The sequence below is a fragment of the Dryobates pubescens genome, chromosome 5, assembly GCF_014839835.1.
Source record: "Dryobates pubescens isolate bDryPub1 chromosome 5, bDryPub1.pri, whole genome shotgun sequence".
In the NCBI taxonomy this organism is placed as follows: domain Eukaryota; kingdom Metazoa; phylum Chordata; class Aves; order Piciformes; family Picidae; genus Dryobates; species Dryobates pubescens.
The window spans coordinates 4,400,223-4,414,158 of NC_071616.1; the positions used below are offsets into that span (position 1 = coordinate 4,400,223).

Here is a 13,936-nt window from a genome sequence, read left to right on the forward strand (position 1 = left end):
AGTGTTTCTAGCTGAGCAGGAAAAGGTTGTTGCTCTGAGTTCCCACCTGGTGATCTGCAGTGTATTTAGAAAGTTGTTTGTTCTTTCCAGGTACTAATGCTTGTGGAGTGAACAACGGAGGCTGCACTCACCTCTGCTTTGCCAGGGCTTCCGACTTTGTCTGTGCGTGTCCAGATGAACCGGATGGGCGGCCCTGTTCTACTAGTGAGTTCACTGAGTGTCACTTGGGTAGTAGCTTCCATAATGAGCCACTGCCACTACTTACACAGTGGCATTGGCAACCAGAGCGTCTGACGCTCTCCAGCGTGTAAAAACTTACGCAGTCATGTACTAGAAGTAAGGCAGTTGTGAGCAAGAAAGCCTTCTTCTGTTCTTTCTGCTAACAGACAGAGTTGAGGTGCAAAAGCTACTCAGTCTACTTCAGAACCTCTCTACTTCAGAACTCTCTATAGCTTATACTGTATTTATTCACCAAAGCTGCTTATTTTTCTCTGGTGTTGTAGTTCCTGGTGAGGTGTTCCCTGGTCCTGAACCCACTAGTCGAGGTGGAAGAAGTCAGACATTGCCTGGCAGAGTAGATACCTCAACAACCAAACCTCTCACATCTCTGGAAGCAGTGGAAGGAAAGTAAGTGTTCTTGTTCTCTTGGAACTGGGGTGTGAAAGTCACAGCTTGTGCAAGGTGCAATCTTCAAGCCCCCTCTGGTTGTTGTCATCCAAATGTTCCTCTTCCTAGCCAAAAGAGGCTATTTCAGCTCCAAACTTCATGTTCATAATGGGGAAAACCATTTTGACAGAATGCAGAACGCCATTGAGCTGGCAAGGAAGAGACACAGAGATCTTTGTCAGTTCTGTTGAAGTGTGTGTCTAGGCTGACTGTGCTGAAGTGTTAAAATCCTCCTGAGACTGTCATTCATTTGATTGTATTTTTTAAACTCCTAATTTTGAGTGCTTATTTCTGAGAGGAGGGTAAGGGAGTGTTGCCTTAATTCACTGACATATCTCAGACCTGAACCAGACATCTGGCAAAGTACTGTCCCCCAGGGATCAGTACTGGGTACAGTCCTGTTCAATATAGTCATCAGTAACCTGGGTGAAGTGATAGAGTGTACCCTCAGCAAGTTTGCTGATGACACAAAACTGGGAGGAGTGACTGACACACCAGAAGTGTGACCTGGACAAGCTGGAGAGTTTGGCAGAGAGTAGCCTTATGAAGATCAGCAAGGGCAAGCATAGGGTCCTGCACCTAGGAAGAAATAACTCTGTGCATCAGTACAAGTTGGGGGCTGACCTGCTCTGTGGAAAAAGACCTGGGAGTCCTGGTGCACAGCAGGGTGACCATGAGCCAGCAATGTGCCCTTGTGGAAGAAGTGTGTGGGAAGCAGTTGAGGGAGGTTCTGCTTCTCTACTCTGCCCTGGTGAGGCCTCATCTGGAGTAATGTGCCCAGGTCTGGTCTCCCCAGTTCAAGGAGAGCAGCTTGAGAGGATACAGCAAGGGACTATGAAGATGATTAGGGGACTAGAATCTCTGTTTTATGCAGGACTTGTGGCTTTTTAGCCTGGAGAAACTGAGGGGGGAATCTTATCAGTGCTTATAAATACTTAAAGGTGAGTGTACAGGAGGATGGGACCAGTTGTTTTTAACTGGTGTCCAGCAACAGGACAAGTAATGGGCACAAACTTAGACATAGGAAGTTCCATCTAGACATGATGAGGAATTTCTTTATGTTGAGTGTGGTGGAGCTGTGGGTCAGGCTGCCCAGAGTGTCTATCCCTGGATTCATTGAAAGCCCACTTGGACACTGTCCTGTGCAACCTGCGTCAGATGAACCTGCTCTGGTGGGGCGGTTGGGCTAGGTGATCTCCAAAGGTCCCTTCCAACCCCTATCATCGTGATTCTGTGAAGTAGTTCAGCCCTGGCCACAGAGGGATAGCTTGTTTGGGGCAGAAGAAAACCTTTGCAGCTCCAGCATTCAATTTTACAATACCAGTAATTAAGAGACTGCTTTCTGATTCCCTAAAGCCCAGCCAAAAATAAAACCCAAAAAGGAAAGTGTGTCCTGTAATATATGGCTGGTTACTCACAAGGCAAAACTCCCTTTCTGTTAATGGTGTTGTGGACAGAAAGATCTTTGTACTGACTCTAGGATGTTCTAGTTTTTGCTTCAGCACTGATGTGGACATTTATGTTGGGATGGGTAGATGGAGGGATGGGTGTCTACACCTGTGTCCTTGAGAGGTAAATGCAGAGTGATTTAGGTAGAAAGATATCACAGGCCTGTAATTGATACATAAATGCACACCCCACCCCACTGTGTATATGGATGTCTTTCCTCTGGGTACAGAAGGATACTGAAGAAGGGAAAGGAAAGCTCCTGTTGTTGAACTGGGAATGGAAGAGAGATCAGTGCTGTCCTGTTCTATCCTGTCTTGTGATTCCTTTGATACTGTCGATACCACTTGCAGTAACTTACTGTTCTTGTGTCATTCAGCTGCTCTGACAAAGATGCCAGGAGAGGCTTGTGTACCCATGCCAATGAAGCAGTGTTGGCAACCATGGGTGAGTTCCTTTTCTTTAGCTATTCTCCACCAGGGTTGTTCCTCCAGATGATGTGCCCAGGGCATTCCAATCCATAGTATTTGAAACTCAAATTTCTGGAAGTCAGACTTGAATTACTCAAATGCCTTCTGAGCAGAACAAAGTGCATCTAAGGATGAAGTTGAGTCATATCCATTTGTTGGCCTATATGAAGACTTCTAAGTAACACTTTGGTCTGAAGTCTAGTTCTATTTCCTTTCATCCCATACCTCATCCATTAGGCCCTTTCCATTAATGATCCTCTAATTCACTGTCCCTTTTATGCTTAGTTGAGGGTGGTTGACTGGGGCAGTTTGTTTCCCAATGCAGGAGTAACTTGTCAGTCTAGTAGTCTAACTCCTAGGCAGGTGTTACACTATTACCCAGAGAAAGTTGAGAAGAGTGCATAAATTACTCTTGCTGTTCATTTTCAGGAGAAGGACTGCATGTCAGCTACATTATTGGAGGTCTTCTAAGCATCTTGTTTATTTTGCTGGTTATTGCTGCTTTAATTATATACAGGTAAGTGATCTTCTTTCCCCTCTCCTCCCTTCCCTCCTGGCCAATAGTAAAATCTAGAGTCATAGGAGAAAAAAGTTCCTGAAATAATTTCATCTTTCTTGGTTGTCATGTACAATCCCTTTGATGATTTTATTTGCAGGGTTTGAGTCCTGTGTATTTTAAGTGTTGGGCATGCAAGTCTGTTATGTTTTGAAGCCTTATTGGCTAAATTTTCTGTAGAGAGCTTGTAATTTATGGACAGGGCTGTGAGATAATTCATGTAACAGTACCTGTGTGAGTTCATGTGTTTTCTGCTAGATACCTTCACCAGTTACTGCTAGTATAGCTTTTGTGGTTACTTGACAGTGCCTTGCTCTGCTGGTAGCTAGTGAATGTACTGGTTGCTGAAGAATCAGGTGAAACCAGCAGTAATTCCTTGATGGACAGTGAGAATTGCTGGAGCTTTCCATTCGCTGAGCACTCAGGAACTTTAGATCCTAGCAGTAGGGCCTTATGTCTTTTCTGATAGTTCTTTCTCTTCCTCTAGGCATAATAAGTCCAAGTTCACGGACCCTGGCTTGGGGAACCTAACCTACAGTAATCCCTCATATCGAACATCTACCCAGGAGGTGAAGATTGAAGCTATTCCCAAACCAACCATGTACAACCAGTTGTGCTATAAGAAAGAGGTAAGAGCTGCTGCTAAGGACATGGGAACCCAGCTCAAGCTGTTGAGTATTACAGGCTTTAGTACATAAGAATGTTGCACCTTGTTAGCTTTTACTTCTAGGACAGGATGACAGCTTCAGTGAATTGCTCAACTCCTATAAAGATCAACCAGCAGCACTTCTTCCCCAGTGAGCTGTGGTGAATTAGATCCGTCTTTAGCTCTCTGCTTCTTTCATACTCCCCCAGTGTCTTACAATTCATTTGCATTGGGAGCTGACCCTTGAAGCACAGGAATCTAAGGGAATTGTTTTCTCTGGACACAGTCCTGGTTAGTGATTGTTGCACAAGGTTGCTTTGGACAGTCTCCAGGGGAACCAGGCAGCCGGGAGGGGGTTGGTAGCAGGAATGTGATTCCTGCCTGTGCACTGCCTGGAAGGGGTGGGATAGGAAGAAAACTGTAGCCCTTATTAAATGAAACATTTTGAAGTCCCTGCAGAGGTCCACCCTGTGTACCACAGGATGGAGAAGGTTTAATATGGTATTTTGCAGCACTTAGTTTCTCCTCTGTTTTCTCCTCAGAAGCTTTCTTATCACTCAGATAGCTTCTCATCTTCCCTCTTCTGATTTCCGTCCACATCCTCACGTCAGGTATCACTGCTCTGTGTGTTTGATCCTGCATCCCTCACTCAAGCTCTGCTGTGTGGCTCAAGCACTGTCCCCTACTAACTGCTCTTTCTTGTTTTTCTCCCTGCTTTTATGTTTTTAAACCAGCTCTACTGTCTGTCAAGAAAGGACATTTTCTCTGGCAGATTATTTGCTCTTGGCTTTGGTTACTCGTACTCAGTACATGAGATTTGAAAGAGAGAATTTCTGTAGGAATGTTTTTTTTATGATAACCTGGTAGATCACTTAGCTTTCCTGGCAGGGTTCACAGCAAGGTTCATGCAGAGGCAAGCTGTTTGTATGTTTTTCCCTGGCTTTGCTTTTCAGAAGTACTGTCTAATAGATAGATGTTTCAAAGATACTCTCCCAAAATTCCCTGACATTTTAGCCTAGCCTACTAAGGATAAGTCAGGATTATTTATCTGGGATTCTTTCCCCTGTTTTTCCCTCCCAGTTCTGCTGCTCCTGACATATGTATTTCCCCACGCCCTCCACTTTTTCCTCAATGAGACATCAGATGTTCTAATGTCCCTTATTTGTCACTGAGCCAGGCTGGACAGATTTCAATAGTTAAGGCTCGGTGGAGTCCTTTCTGCCTCTGATCATTGCTGTTATAACCTGTTATACCCCTGTGCACCCCTTGGACTCAACAGTGATGTACCGGCTCTGCTTTCCTGAAAGACAAATCTAGAACCACTCAGACACTGCAGACCTAGAACTGATTCTCTGCCTTCTTTTACCATGAAGTCTTCTGGCTGTTCCTGCTTCCCATTTTGGTTTGTTGTTGGGTTGGGTTTTTTTAATCCCTTTTTAGGCTCAGTGTTGTTCTTACTCCTTGCTATCAGGGTATATATAGCTGAGTATAGATAAGAGCCAGCTCATCTACATTCCCATTCTATGGTTTTGACAGCTTCTGGAGCTCTTGCAGGCAGGATTTGTCTTGAGGTGGTGAAGAACTGAGGAGAAACATAGAATGGGTTCTGCCATTGTGACAGTCAAGGCCAATGGCTGTTTATCATGGAGGGTCCAGCCTTTTGTCTGCTTCACTGTGTACATTCCAGCTCTGCTTTGCTCGCTGCCATATTTTTCCCATGGACATACTGTTTTTTCTTTCATTCATCTGTCTCTTCCCTAGACTGCTCCTGATCACAGCTACACCAAGGAGAAGATCAAAATTGTGGAGGGGATATGCCTTTTATCCAGTGACGATTCCGAGTGGGATGACCTTAAGCAGATTCGGAGCTCCCGAGGAGGGATCCTCCGGGACCACGTCTGCATGAAGACGGACACGGTCTCTATCCAGGCTAGTTCTGGTTCACTGGATGACACTGAAACTGAGCAGCTGCTACAGGAAGAACAGTCTGAATGCAGCAGTGTTAACACAGCAGCAGCCACTCCTGAACGGCGTGGCTCACTCCCTGACACAGGCTGGAAACACCAGCGCAAGCCCTCCACAGAGAGCGCGGTCTAAAGTACACGTGACTTTGGAAAGGCTCGTGCCCTCCCTAACCTCTGCTCTGCACAAAAAAAGACAGGACTCTGCCTGCTACACAAGGAAGGGCACAGAGACCAGCCTCTCTTGTGAGAAGCCCAGAGACTGGGACTGTCTTTCTGCAAGGAGCTTGGGCAGCTGTGCTGTTGTGGTTGGAGAGGGAGGACGGGTGGGTTGGAACCCAGAGACCCTTTTGGTTCATTTTCATTGTCTGTGGTTTATTTATATGTTCCCTTTTCCTTGAAGCCTCCACGTTAACTTCTGCAGTGACTCCTCTGGCCTGAATCTGGTTCAGATTCTGTGTTCTCTGGCAACCTGCAAGTTCTGCGCCATCCAGGTCATGGTCAATGCCCATGAAGAGAGCAGAGCTGCCTCATTATTAGCTCCTGGTCACAGAAGTTCCCCTAGTCATTCCAGCACTAGCAGCACTCTTGGAGGCTTTGTGTTGAGGGGGTCTCTTACTTGAGAGAGGTCTTAGAACAGATGGGGTTTGGGGCTCAAGGGGGCTCTGATGCAGCATCTGGTCACCTTTAAAGGGCATAAGTAGGGCAACCACAGTTGTCATGGCTTGCTTCATGAGAGCATCACTGCTTATGTTCCATCTGCTAGTGGAAAAAAAAAGAATGCTTACATCGGAGCGCTGTGTCTGTTGCTGGCAGTGGACACTGCTCCTGTTCTCCCCTTCCTGCTAAAACATGTTTCTACTCTGGAAAAACAAGAGTCAGCAAATGGCCCTTTCAGAACTGCTCCCCATGGGTGCTGCAGCCAGAGTGCTCAGCGTGAAGAAAGGTGAGATTGGTGGTGTTCTTAGCCCTACAGAGCTAATGGGAGGAAATGGATCTCAGCGAGATCTAAATTCCACTCTTGTCTTTGCATAACTGATCTATAAAAGAAATAATGTACTGTCTCCACTAGTCCCCATTCTGCAAGGTCCAAATTTTTCTGGCTTTTAGGACCTTTGATTACCATAATGAGGGAAAACAGAATTCCTAGGTTGAGTCTTTCACAGGGGAATGCTCAGTGCTGACAGTTAGAAACTGCTTTATTACTAAGCTGAGCCTGTTTGACTTAGGAGACAATAATGAGAGAGCTGTTGTTTATCAGATAGCATTGCACTTTAAGCTCTCCTGTTACCACTAAAGAGCTCTTCTTGCAAAGTCATTTCTCCCATCAGCTGCACGAGCTTCAGCTGTTCTCTGGCCTTCACAGGCTTTACACTCTGGGGAGTGTAAGCCTACCCTTGCAGCTACACCCCAGCAGCATCTGGAGCTAGGACTTGCACGCTCCCAAGGACTGTTGCCACCTTTTCATATCCTCTTGACTTACCTTGTCATCTATTTTGTTCAGAGGAAAAAGTACTAAGAGACAATATCTCTTACTGCTTCTTAAAAAATGAGATTTGTATTAACCTCTCAAGTCATATGGATACTGCCATGGTAATATATTAAGTGCTAAGCCAGATACTTGGAAGTGGAACTTTCCAGTGAAGAATTTCTCACAGCACACTTTGCAACCTCTTTATCTCCTGGGCAGAGGTCAACATTTAAGTACATTCCCACCTCTGGGAACGGGCCACAAAAATGGTCAGGGGGTTGAAACACCTCTGCTGAGAAGACAGGCTCAGGGAGCTGGGGTTGTTCAGCCTGGAGAAGAAAAGGCTGTGGGGAGACCTTCTAGTACCTGAAGGGGGCCTACAGGAAGGATGGAGAGAGACTGTTTACAAAGGCCCGCAGTGATAGGATGAGGGGCAATGGTTTCAAACTAGAGAAGAGTAGATTTAGATTGGATGTTAGGAACAAGTTCTGTATCATCAGGGTGGTGGAACACTGGAACAGGCTGCCCAGGGAGGTGGTTGGGGCCCAATCCCTGGAGATATTCCAGGTGAGGTTTGACAGGGTTCTGGACAACCTGATCTTTTTGAGGGTGCCCCTGCTGACTGCAGAGGGGGTTGGACTGGATGAGCTTTGGAGGTCCCGTCCAACCCAGACCATTCTGTGGTGTCAAGAGAGCAGAGCATACACTAGGGGTATGGCTTAGAGGTGTGGGGAGGGTGCCACATGTTTCCTCCTGGTTAAAAAAAAGAAAGGAAAATCCATCCTACTCTGCTCTTTTTTCATATACTGACAGTCCTACTACCCCTGAAAAACGTGACAGCTGCCAGCAGGTTGGCTGCAATTTTTAAGCAGGGGTAGCTTTGCAGAAAGTGAGGAAGGTTGCAACTTCAACCTGGCTAGGTGGGTTGAAACTCTGCCCATAACTGCACCATTGGGCTAACTGGTGTATATTCCTGTGGAAAATGAACTGGAGCTAAGGCTGGAAATATCCCTGCGTTAATGTGGGACTCTTCCCTACTCCCAGAGGGTTTCTTTGTTGTTTTTAAAATTAGATGTGGTTTTTTAATTTAATTATTTATTTGATTGACTCCAGCCTGGGAAGCATTGTTTTTGTTGGGCAGAGGCACTTTGGGATTGAGGTGTGGACTCCACTGGGAACTGAGAAAAGAGTGTGTATAGCTGACATGGACCTTGCCTGTCTAAGCTGCCTCATGCATGGAGAACACTGGAGGGCTCAAACATAGGCAGAAGAATCCATTTGAACAGAAGCCACGTGTAGGGGCAGGGGTATCAGAGCTAGGAGTGACTGGGTGAATGGAGGAGAAGGGCTCTGACTTTTAGGAGAGCAGGATTTCTTTGGACTTTGGGGTGGGATTGTTTTGGGGTTTTTTTGCCCCAACAGCTTCTGAGAGTGTGCACAAAAATCCTGAGGTGAGATAGGAGTAATGGAAAACATCTACTAAGACCTGTCACTTGAGGTTCAGCCAGCCTGCCACAAAAAAATGCTGAGTTGCAAGTGCAGAATGTAAAGGAAAACCCAGTCAGCTTCGTTCAACTGCTCATGGTGTTTGTGCTCTCCGCCTTTACAAACAGTCTCTGCTGCTTCTCAGAAACGACCCTGCACACTCCAGCCTAACAAACTTTCCTAACTGCTCTCTGCTCCTTTCCTCAAGTGGTAAGGGTGAGGAGGAGCAACAAAACGTCCCACAGCCTCTCCTCTAGCAGTGAGGTAGGCAGAAATTAGTTTCTGGTTCCTAGAGACAGCCCCAGGGAGATGCTGCCTAGGGCTTGCGTAATAGTTGGTCATTGTGGGGAAGAGAATACCCTCATTGCACTTAGGATGTTAAGAATGTAGAAAGGCCACTGGAGGATGATCTTTTGAGCACTGATTTACTATGTAAAAAAGCAAACCTCTCTCCTGTCTGTCCCGAGCTAACGTCGGTGATTTCCGTGTGTTCCTGTGTAATGGTTTTAACGTTACTCACTGGAGACATTGGATTTTCTGGACTTATTTAACCACTGTGTTCAGTATTTTAGGGGTCGATGATAATTTAATATAAATTTAGCTTTTTTAACCACTCTGCCTGGCTTTCTTTTGTGAACCACGTGTGTTATTTGGCCTCTTCTTGGAAAGAGGAGCCCCCAGACTCGTTTGCACAGAGGTTCAACTTTGTTTCGTTCGAGAAGAACAGGAAAGTAGCCAAAGAACCAAAATCCCTTCCTAATCTGACTGTAACCTACACTTTGGGGGGGGTTTGCCACTGTAGCTTTAAATCAAGGGCCAAATCACCAGACTCACACACCTCTGCAAATTCCTGTGCACACACAGTACTATGTCTCTGCCTTGCTTTTGATGCCTTTCTGTTACCATTTTAACATGGCAACAGCAGAAGAGGACATTCCCTTGTGTGAAAAGTATTAGGACGAGGGGCCTCACACCTCTGCCCAGCTGTTGAAGAAGAGTTTAAGTGTTACACCAACATGAACAATAAATGAAATACTCAGTGATAACTGACATTGCTGTGCAGGTGCTAAATTCATACCTAATTCTCTCCCTTTCTGAGGGGAGAAGCACATTTTAGCTTTGTTCCTGTTCATTTCATAGTAAAAGCACAGGGCAGAAAGTGATTCACAGAGGTCTTGCAAAAATAAAATCACCTTCACTTTATATTAAAAAAACCAAACCAAACCCCAAACAAACAGGGTGACAGGGATAGATTGTGAGATTAATTACAGTTGTATTGTTGGCACTCCATTGTCCCTTGCCTTCCCTTCTCATTACCCCCAAGAAATTTTCCTTCGTTTCCTTCAGCTGAAGAAACAAAGAAGGGAAAACACACTCTACCCCAGCAGCACCCACCTACTGCTTGCAAACTCATTAATCCTGTTGAAGAAGAGAAAGCTCATTCGCTATGCCGGGAGAGTACCGAATGGTGAACGCAGCCAGCTTAGCTCTGTTTTACCCCTCTGCGAAAAGCGACGGCTTCAGCGGCCCCAGCACGGTACCCTCAGAACGCCAAGCGTGCCGGCACCCGGGCGCAAGGGGCCCCACGCCCTCACCGGGATCGTGAGGGGCTGTCACGAGGCCGAGTCACCCCGCAGCACCGCGGGGAGCGCGGTCGTTGCGGTTTCCTTCCCCAGCAGGTCTGCCCGCGGCGCCGGTAGGCTTGGCTGCTGTGGCTGTCTCCGTCGGGCGCGGAGCATGCGTCGACGCTGCCGGATTCAAACGGGCCAATAAGGCGCGCCGATGCCGGCGTGGGCGGGGTTGGTGCCGGCCAATGGGCACTGAGGATACTGGGAGGTGCGGGCGGTGTTAGTGATTTCAAACCCCGCCGAGGAGCGGCCGGTTACTCGCTGCGCCCGATCTGCCGGGGCCCAGGTGAGAGTCGATGTCGTTGTCCTTGTCCCTATGGCGGTCTAGTTCCTTCTTTTTCCTGTCATAGCTGCGCGGGCTCGCGGGAGAGCGGGGTAGGCCTCTCCGCAGCTGGGCCCCAACCTTTCTCTGTCTCACCTGGGGACTGGGCGGAGGCGCGGTCTTGAGCGGCCCTGATATTCTTTCATGGGAAGCACCGTGGGCTTCGCCTGAAGCCGTTCCTGTGGTTGCGGTGGCCGCGGCCTGGATTGAGCGGCACCGTAGAGGCTTACGGTGTGCCGCATGCCTAGGCCGCCTGCGGATCTGGGGGTGTTGGGGCCTGTGTGGAGCCGCAGTCCGGCCTGTTCCGCTGCAGTCGCTTTACGCTATCGCTGTGGGCCGAGGTATGGTTCGGCCCTTACCTGGGAACCGGCCGGTGGAGTGGGTCCGGCGGCCGGTGAGGGACCCGGGCTCAGCCCGTTCCTAACGCTCCTCGAAGGAAACACGGATCTGGCATTTTGTGTTTCCACAGCGTTCCTTTTAGGAGGCTCCGTGCAGGTTTGATTTCCCTCTTAAAGTTACCTGAAAGAAACATTCCCTGAAGTAATTCTAATCTTAAAGGTAGAAGCATGAGATCGTCTCCATTTGTTCAGCTCCGCTGTTGGGCGCAGGTGTTGGTTTTGGATCTCCAGGGGCCTCCACCAAGAGGTGCTTTCTGTTGGCTCTTAATGGAAGTGAAGAGAATCCAGACGGGAGTGTGGGTTTTCTGTTTCCACTCTGTGTTCTTTTACTTGATTTGAATTCGTCAGAGCCTTGTGACTCTTAAGATGGTATCTTTTTCAGCTTGGTGCGTAGGGAGTTTTCCTCCTGAATTTGGATGTTTGTCAGTGAGAGACCCAATGTTTTGTGTAGTGAAGGATGAGGAATGAAGTTTCTTTGAAGCTTAGGCTGACCTGGGCTCTTTTCTAAAAATAATAAAAATTAACAATTAACTCACCTGCTACAGTTTTCAGAAAGGTTTGTGTTTGGTGTGTGTCATCTGCAATTATTCTACAGTTTGCTTTTTCTCTTGACTTACTATTTTATGTTTAATGCCAGATCTCGCAGTATTTCAGCTAAATTGCAGTGCTGTGCAAGTTGCCGTCTGCAGATGAGAAGGACTTGAGTAGCTGGGCTATTGGGCTGCTGTATATAGGAGACCTTCCTGATTTCCATATATTGGAGAAAGCACCCTCAATAAACACATGTATTAGTCTGAAATTGTAAACCTGAGTATTTCCCAGCACTGAGAGTCTAAAATAGTGAAGTGTTTAAAAAGACCATCTCTGAAAACCTATTGCAAGACTTTTGCTGTAGTGTCAAGTCAGAAAGGAAAATGATTGTGTGTATGTGGCCCTTATTATTTTGACTTTTTGGTGTCTAATATCAGCTCAGTTGGTTGTGCATGAATTAGAATTTGGTTTGACTTTTTTGCCTTAGGCTTGGCCTTTCTTTAAACTTTACTACTCCGGCAGCTTTCCCTCATTTCAAACTTAGAGATGCACCTTCAGGAGCTGCAGTAGGGTTAAACTTTTTAGGCAACACAAAGAAAATGGCCTTTTAAGTGCCATGAACGGGTTCCAAGCAAATTATTGTCATCATTGTTAACTAGGGAATGTACTATGGAAAACAAAATGTGATACCTGCACAGAAATAAACTTGGATTACAGAAGTGTAGGAAATTAGTCTGGCTGCTTGAAATCTGTATTGATGTGAGACTTCTTGTTTGATATTGTCATATCAGAAAGTGAATGCACGGTAGTGAAATGTGGTTCCTCTTTCTTTTATCTGTGTGTGTGTGGCTTGTATTTAGTGGGACTTCCATGCTGGGTCTTGTCTTATTCCTGGTATGGGCTGGTTATGTATTCTGGGTCTGTGCTCTTCAGAAACCAGCCTGCGATGGTGGAGCCGGTCCCCTAATAGCCATCTGTCAAAATGGGAAGGTCTTGTTCCTGTTTGCTAGTCAGCTCAGAAAACCTGGCTTTCAGTCTTGTCTGAAAAGTTGTTTTGCTCTTGTGCCACCACTGTGTGTTTTAGGTGGTAGTTTTACAGGTTGTAAGCTTCCAGTCAGTCTTTTTTTCTCTTTTTTTCCTTGCTACCCTGATTGTGTCATCTGTAAACTGCAACATCTCTGTGCACTCCTTTTCACAGATCACTTCTGACCGTCTTGAACAGTGCATACTATTACACACTGCTCTGAATATGTTGTGGAGTAGAGATAGCTGTCTCTCAATCTTAAGTATCTGATTTGGAAGACTTTGTTGTGGGACACAAGACTTAAGGACCTTTGAGAGAAGTAAATGCTTCTAAACCTAATAAGGGTTTTCCATGTCATGGTCAGTGCTCATCATCTTCCCTTTCTCCCTTCCTTATCATTCTCCTCTTTCATAGTAGAACAGGTGTGCTGTTCTGTTGGTTTTTTTAAGACCTGTGTCAATTTGTAGTGCTAATTTGTTTGCAAACCATGTAATGTAAATGGTTTGTGAGGTCTCTGCCAGGGTAGGGTGGTGTTAAAGCCATTTGCATCTATAACAGGACAGCTGCCTTCAAGACAACCCAGTCGAAGCCTAATACGGTGTTGGTGCTGTTGCTGCTGCTTTGTTGTGGACTGTCCACTGCTTCATCTTACGGGGTGGAGTTCTAAAGCGTGACAAGGGAAAGCCTTCTGCCCTTGTGTTTAAACAAAACATCCACGTGTGCTGAGCAATGTTGCTGAGGCTTCTTTGGATAAAGAATCTCTAGACCTAAGCAGTTGCACGTTGTGTTTGGGGATTGTGTCTGTGGCAGCTGGGTTGCTGTGAACGTCAAACGCTGGAAAGCATAAGCACATTGTGCATGTTGGAGCCCCCCTGTTGCAGGGCAGAGGTTGAGGTGGTAGAAAAAGTAATTTGGACAATTAGTGGGCAGTGTGGCTGATGTTGCAGTGCCAAGAGGAGGCTGCTTTTTAAAGCTAGCTAAAAAGATGTCAGAATAAACACAGGCTTGCATCATATGGTTTGATGCTCTTCCCAGGAGGAGGCTGATGACACCCAGTTTCTACCATACCAGCTTTTTCAGTTGCTATTGTCACTGTAGAAAAGGCATCTCAAAATGTCAGGTGATGGGCTGGAGAGAGTGCTGATGAATCAGCTGCACCGGAGCTCTGTCATTACATGTTTCACAGAGGAACATGAAATGCAACGATCATGTGGTGTCAGGCTCTTCATTTGTACCTCCTCTGGAAGGCCCTGGGTTTCTCGTTCTGCACCGCAGGCCTTGTTCCTCCGGTCGGGTGCCAGCGTTGCTGCCGGCCTCAGTTAGGGATTACTG

The 13,936-nt window shown here is 46.6% G+C and overlaps 1 protein-coding gene across 1 annotated transcript in view; it reads left to right on the forward strand.

The window, feature by feature from the left end:
- The window catches only part of LRP4 (LDL receptor related protein 4), a 91,715-nt gene extending 84,921 nt beyond the window's left edge, over positions 1-6,794 (forward strand). Inside the window, exons 33-38 of the mRNA XM_054161462.1 lie at positions 91-204; positions 504-627; positions 2,492-2,559; positions 3,012-3,099; positions 3,626-3,767; positions 5,546-6,794. Of these exons, the coding sequence (XP_054017437.1) occupies positions 91-204; positions 504-627; positions 2,492-2,559; positions 3,012-3,099; positions 3,626-3,767; positions 5,546-5,881 (872 nt within the window). The 3' untranslated portion in view covers positions 5,882-6,794. The remainder of the gene's footprint in view (positions 1-90; positions 205-503; positions 628-2,491; positions 2,560-3,011; positions 3,100-3,625; positions 3,768-5,545) is intronic.
- Positions 6,795-13,936: the final 7,142 nt, after the last annotated feature.